This window comes from Condylura cristata, unplaced genomic scaffold (assembly GCF_000260355.1).
Source record: "Condylura cristata isolate star-nosed mole 26May11 unplaced genomic scaffold, ConCri1.0 scaffold00001, whole genome shotgun sequence".
Lineage (NCBI taxonomy): Eukaryota > Metazoa > Chordata > Mammalia > Eulipotyphla > Talpidae > Condylura > Condylura cristata.
The window spans coordinates 87,221,781-87,228,770 of NW_004567102.1; the positions used below are offsets into that span (position 1 = coordinate 87,221,781).

The 6,990-nt window shown below is 44.0% G+C and overlaps 1 protein-coding gene across 1 annotated transcript in view; it reads right to left on the reverse strand.

Moving 5' to 3' along the window:
• Window positions 1-302: 302 nt before the first annotated feature.
• Window positions 303-6,990, reverse strand: part of LOC105854749 (plasminogen-like) — an 8,426-nt gene continuing 1,738 nt past the window's right edge. The window contains exons 3-5 of the mRNA XM_012735206.1: window positions 5,330-5,486; window positions 3,172-3,353; window positions 303-664 (exon numbers count right to left, since the gene is read on the reverse strand). Of these exons, the coding sequence (XP_012590660.1) occupies window positions 627-664; window positions 3,172-3,353; window positions 5,330-5,486 (377 nt within the window). The 3' untranslated portion in view covers window positions 303-626. The remainder of the gene's footprint in view (window positions 665-3,171; window positions 3,354-5,329; window positions 5,487-6,990) is intronic.

A 6,990-nucleotide genomic window follows, 5' to 3' on the forward strand; every position in this document is an offset into this window, starting at 1 on the left:
ACAGTCCTTATGAGACCACTAGGAAAAAAAAGGCACAAATGCATTCAATGAGGTGGCTTAACCTTGTTTTCAGTGCTGCTGTTTTTCAAAAAATGTAAACAGTACCCAGGAAACAGAGAGCACTGCTGCAGAGAAAGGAAGTTGTTGCTGACCCTCTAGACTTTGAGTTCCAACAGCTTCTCCAAGATTGACTGCGCAGTCTGCTCCTTGCTGGTGTTAAAGAACTTTGATTAAGCAGTCATTGCTGAGGTCAACAGTTTGTTACTAAACAATGGACTCACGACTCAATGTGCAAAAATGAATTACCATGACCTCAAGGGTAGAGAAAGGAAAGAAGCTTTATTGTGAACTGCTAGGCAAGGAGATGGGAAATGAACTCCTATCTGCCTCACTGTTAAGAAAGAAATGAGATTATATAGCTTTGGGAAATAGGATTCAGAACAAAGGAATTAAATTTGGGTGTAAGGATTAGCTTAAAGGCAAAGGAACATGGCCTAGAATAAGTATGATGAAGCTTTTCTTCAGATAATTGGTGTTTTGAATTTCTTTTGATGAAATGCTCTCCTCTGAGTAGCTGTTTCTCATGGTGTGCAGTCTCTTGGCTCTGGTCTGTTCAGTATGTCAGCTCAAGTTTCATTGCTTCTACTTGTTCGCTCTGGATCATCTGAAACATTCAAGAAGTAAAGAAAAGCAATTGTTTAATGACGATCACTGTTAGTCAGCTGTGCCGGCCTCAGAAATGGCAATATTTGGATACCATTTGCTAGAGATCGAAAATGATGATGACTGGTATATTAAAGAATTTGCTTTAATAATAATATGCACAGATTTATGTAGAATTTCAACAGCAATGGAAAATAGAAAAATAGTGGAAATAAAAATTATGAAATCAGAGATGGAGGCTTCCTTCAGTGGGGTGATCAGTAGACTAGGCACAATTCAGGAAAGAATAGAAAGTAAATTAATAGACATTATCCAAACACACATAGGGAAAAAAAGAGCAGGTAAGAGGTGTGAGGTAAGAGGTATGAGACAAATAGGATGACCAACAATCAGGGTAATAATCACACATAATGAAGTTGCTCAAAGCCAGAAATAAGAGAAAGCTTTAAAGAAGCAGCAGAAAAAAAAAATGTTAGTACAAAGGCGAAAGCATAAGATCACCATTCAGCAACAAAAAATAGAAGGTAATGGAATTAACATTCTTAAAATGGTTTTTTTTTAGAGTCACATTCATTTCAATCTCCAATGAATATTTTAGTTGAAAGCAAAATAACAAACTTTCAGACATAAAAAAAGTAAGACTTCACTGTTAGAAAAATTATAAGAAATGTAAATGTATTTCTTTTAAGAAGGAATATGACCCCAGATAAAATTTACAACCTAAAAAGAAATGAAGACCACCAGATGATAAAATAGATACATTTAAATGATTGTATAAGTGTTATTTTGTAATTAGAATGCTTTCAAACATGACCAACAGTTCATGGCAAAAATACTACCTGTGCCTTATTAAATTTATGGCATAATAGATGTAAATTTTGAAGAGTTATTGTACAGCAGTTTGATAGAAAGAGTAGAAGTACAGTGTTGCAAGTTCCCTACAGGACACATCAAGTATAATATTATATGGAGAACAATAAGAAAGGTGAAAATACTAAGCTGGTGGTAGGCTAAATTCAACCACATTAAGAATTACAGTAAATATAACTGGTCTAAATTTCTCAGGTAAAGACTATGAAAGCAAATATAGCATAGAAACATTTTGAAAAGAGAGACATAATGGTTGTATTCATATTGGCAAATATAGACGTAAGAAGGAGGAACATTTCCAGTGATAAGATGATATATTCCATAGGGGTAAAGAGTCATTTATTCTAGAAGAAATGAAGCCCTATGCATGTCTGTACCTCACAGAGAGCTCCCAAAGATAGAAAGTTAATATCACATAAATAATAAATAGAATACACCATAGCCACAGGTGTTAGTATCACCAACCAGCTCTCACATTATAACTTTCTCAAAAGGTATACATTCTAGTCATGGGATTGTAGTATTGTAGACCTGCATTTAAGTGTTCTGAAACTTCTGTGTGCATTTCATGGAACATAAGACACACAGCCCTAAGGTTGATCTGCTTTTCAACCTCAGTTGAAGTATACTTGGGTTGAAGTATACCTGGGAGTGGAGGACTTATACATAATTGGTCTACACACATTCCCATTGTTCCTATGGAACAGGTTCCAAGGATGTGCATTTCCCAGAGGCCCCCGATGCTTCTGCTCATCTGAAGAACCACACTTGGAGCATCAGTGAGCAGGATATTAGGGACACATTTCTTTCCACTGCATAGGACTTGCCCACATTTCACTCCAGAATACTTGCCCTTGGATTCCAAAACAACTAAAAGCAAGACAAAGACATTGGAGATTCCCATTCCGTAGGATCTGACAGGTGAGGTGAGACAAGAGAGACACTTACTCAAAGGAATAGTTCTATGGGGTCCTTCTGTGTTTGTGAGGGGTCTGGGCCTCACTGACATATGAGCTCAGATGCACCACCTGTCCTTGAAAGCTTTCACCATTATAACCCCAGACATTCATCTGTGGGATCAGGAGGAATGGGAAAACAGAAATGCTTTTAAAAATAAATGATAACAAATGCACGGGATTATGGTGATGGCACACGGGTGACTTGGTGATGGGAAACCCGCGGGAATTACAATTGCGATGGAAAACAAATGTACAAAATGATGTAAAAATAAACTTTTGTAATTAAAAAAATACATTAACAATAATAAAAAAATGATAACATGAAAGGGGAAGATGAATGCAGGGAGAAGCAGTCTGACTACCTTTTTCCCCCTTCCCTCAAAATTGGGGTCTTGAGACCCATTGCTCACTTTCACACAAAACAGACATGCTGGAATCTCCATCTAAGAGACCAAAATATGGGGAACACCTCCAGGCACAAGAAACTCAGAGTAGATGCCTTTGACTCTCTCCCAGCAACTTTGAAACCCACAAACGAAACAATAAACTTCATTCCAGATGGAGGATCATAAATCAACACTAAAGTTGCCTGTTGTGATGCAATCGCCACATACCAAAGATTTCCAACACTTCAAATATAAAAAACCAAGATCTAGGTGTCTGGTCAAAGACTCCTTACCTGGTTCACAGGGATACGGGGCACTCGGAACTTGGGGCCCAGACCTAGAATCCGAGCCATCATCCTCTGTCTCGGGGCATGTGCTCAGCCTGCAGTACTCCCAAGGGACTTCCGGGTCACTGGTGAAACACCAAGGACTGGGGTCTCCTGAAGGATTCCTACAGTAGTTCATGCTCAAGTTCCTGGAAATCCACAACAGTGGAGTCACCACAGAGCTCCCCCAACAGTAGAGAGTCAGGCAATTTTCAGGGTGCCTGCTTGCTCTGAATTTTCTTACCACTGAATTTTCTTACCACCATGTGCTCACAAGTGACTTTGCAAAGTTGGCATTCAAGTATAACAGAGATGCCACCTGACCATTGTTTTCTGTGGCATTTCGTGAGACATTTCTATTGTTTGGGTAAGTCAGCAGTAGGTGATGTCCCCATGTATAGTTGAACTTTTCGAACATAATAACTTACATTGCAGGAGGATTCTCTTATTACTGCAGCTATATGCTAAATCATTGGGAAACTTGAGCTATCATTCTGTCAAGCTTGTGATTCTGCTCCCAGTCCCTCTCCTCCTACTGTGACTTCTTTGGCACAGTTGCATCTCGTGCTCTATTTCCATAGGCCCTGGGTGTTCTATTTGTTCCAAACCCTTTTCCTTCCCATTACAGTGCAGTGGGTCTAGCCAGATGGTGCATTTTCCATTGACTCTTTCCCTCTCTGCTCTCTGAACCTGTGCTATTGATCCATGGTGCACTCTGCTCCAATGTGCTTCCTTCTGTGAGGCTCCATTGGCATCTGCCTAATCTGGGCTCATCACTGGTCTCTTTGCTCATCTAATCCTTGAGGTCCCTGTGATCACATGACTGCTGGGTCACTGTGTTGACTGTGTCTGCTACAGGCTATTGATCACATTCAGTGATATTTGCATCCATCAGTTTCTAAATTGTCGCTAGAAATTTTGATGTGTTCATATTAGTGGAATTCAATTCCTGCTGCCTATCCTCAATGCCCCAGCTTTTTGTGACTACAAGCACATTTCCCAACGATTCTTTAGCTCTTTTAATAGTGGCTTCAATCTCTGCAAGAATATTAATGGTGTAGCCTTGATTTTAGCTACCCACTACACACCTACCCAAGTATCCCAGTTTGTCGTTCTCTGTGGACTCCAACTATGCTCCTCACGTGCCTTCCTTCCCACTGTGTAGAATCCAGAACCTCCACCCTGCATCTCCAAAGACTCTGGAATTCTCTACTCTGTTGCCTCACCACTGCTCTGTATCTCTGGATTCCACTGTGCTTAGGCTGAGTAGGGGAAATTCTCCCTACTCGCACATTATTCACACAGCTGTGCGTATTTCTGGAGCTCATTGTCTGCCTATGTCATCCTCATAGCTACCCAGCCTAGACCCACAATAGTGCAGGAATCCTAAAACCAGTCACTCTCCCTGGTTCCCAAGTGTGTTGTGTCCACATTGGCTGATCCCAGAAAACCCTCCATGAGAAAACCATAAATCTAATTGGTGTCTCCTTCTGATGGGTTCAGTGTGGTGAATCCCAGTGCTGCGTTGAGGAAATATTTCATCAGTGTGTGTGTGTGCATGGGGAGGGGGCGGGGTGGCAAGCCATGAAAGCAACAAAGCTAAAGTGGCCTAGCCAGGTCTTTATCGACCATTGTCCATTTGTACAACAGAATTGGACACCCCAAGAATTGGTTTATTCACAGGTCTAAACCCAAGTCATGCGCAACATCCTTGACATATATGGATGTAAAATACCACGTACCACAGGATCCCTACAAAAAGGGACCAAATGATGACACACAAATACTGCCTTTAGTGGGTCTTACGGAAAGAGGCATGAACATTGCGAAATTTACCAGCCCTTTCCTGCCACCTAGATGATGAAAGTCTATGTGCTCTGTTGTCTGACTACCTGAGATTCTACTGGTAACCTAAACAATTCCCTAGATGCTGTCACTGTGCCTCCAGAAACTCAGGAAGACGGTGCTTCAACAAGATTGTTTAAACAATCTGTACCAAGAATGCGGCAATTGAGCTGTTCTATCAGAGTCAGGTCAGAGAATTTGGCATTGTTATTGCTCCTCAGCTCGTCCTCCCCGCTATGTGACTATTGTCTTGTTGTCCATGGGGGAGACAAAGACGTACGCGTGGGGATAGGCTTGCGGGGTCCAACAGTGCCGATGGGGAGTCTGGGAGGACCAGGGCTGGCAGGTCCTTCCCGAGCTCGTGGTGGCCGCTGTGCCGCGGTAGCTCTGGCCATTGCCCCAGTAGCAGTCGGCAGCGTCACTCTCTCCGGGTGGCACTGAAACACAAGGCAGTTGTGATGTCATATGTGTGACACATCTCAACAGGCCCGTCCCTCGGTTCTAAGAAGACAGCAGGGCTGTTTCTAGACCAGGATGCGTTCACAGAAAGGGATGCACTAGGCTAGGGAACATTCTGCGTAAAACAGAGGAGAGAAAAGGGCATCCTGCGTGTCTACGTGCACTTCCCACTGTTGGACGCTCGCCAATTTGACAAAGGCTCTTGCACACAAGATGGCAGGTCCAGAACAAGGATCGGTTTCTGCCTGAAGCCCCAAAAGAGAGGACCACGAACCGCCTGTTCTGTTTCAAGAAAGAGAATGACAACGACACTCCATCCCAGAGGCTCCGCTGTGCGTTGAGCTGTCGATGGTCTCTGTCACGTAGACACGCAAGACAGAGATCGTCCCCTATCTGCATATGCACATGTATGTTTTGGGTGTGGATTAAAAGGATGGACAAAAGTGAAGCTTTCTCTCATTGAAAGTTGTCTCTGTCACAAGGAAGAGATTCATCCTTGTTGTCTCTTCCTCTGAGGCCTGCATCTCCACCTCCCACATGAGGCTCACCTGCTGATCAGGCAACAGTCTCTGGTCACCATTGGGTGTGGCCGCCAGGGAGTACCTTGTGGGGTCGCCTCCCCCAACTCTCTCTCTCTCTCTCTCTCTCTCTGTATTGGGTGTTTGTCCAGTGCAGGGAATTGCTCCTTCAGGTGTGGAAGGGGCATTTTGAAAGGCTCCATACCTAGCCGTTTGCCAAGGCAAGAGTTTTCATTTCATTGCCCCTTTGTTCCCGAAGAAAGTATTGGTAAACTCTATTTTCTATGGCATGCTTTGCCCCGAGTGACTGTGAAAGGTAGTCTTCTAAACTCTGCTTTGAACATGAAATCTGGCTATTGCCGCACAATTCAGTGATGGCCGTCTCTTCAAGAGATGCTATTCTTTAGGACTTCAACCCAGATATTTAACTTCCACTCAATTCTCAACTTGGTTTGGCAATGGTTTGCAAGACGGATGGCCTCACAGAAACCAAAGACTAAGGAAGCATGAGGTAGGTCACTTGCAGAAATGTTCACACCGAGAGACAAAATTGAGCAGCGGAAAAGACAGCAGCTTTGAACATATCAGAGATGGTAGACACGTGGTCTCACACGTGGGGAGCTGCAACTAAGCACTCGTAGAGCACAGACGGAGGAGAGGTGAGAGCGGAGCCAGACACCACAGACGGCTCTGGAGGACCGTGACAGAGACTCCTGCGTGGGCGGGAGCCACAGAAGGGAGCGGGCAGCAGAGGACACACTACCTGGACAAGGGGCACAGGCAGGGGTCGCCATGGCGCTGGAGAGGGCAATGGCCCCGTGGTGTGGGGGCCGGGGTGGGGGAGGATCAAGGGCTCCTCGCCAACCCCGCTATCCATGGCCACCGTGCTGGTGAGAGCAGCGCATCTGACGGCGTGCCCAGCCGGAGTGGGCGGCCACATCGACTCACCTTTGGTAGAAGTCTC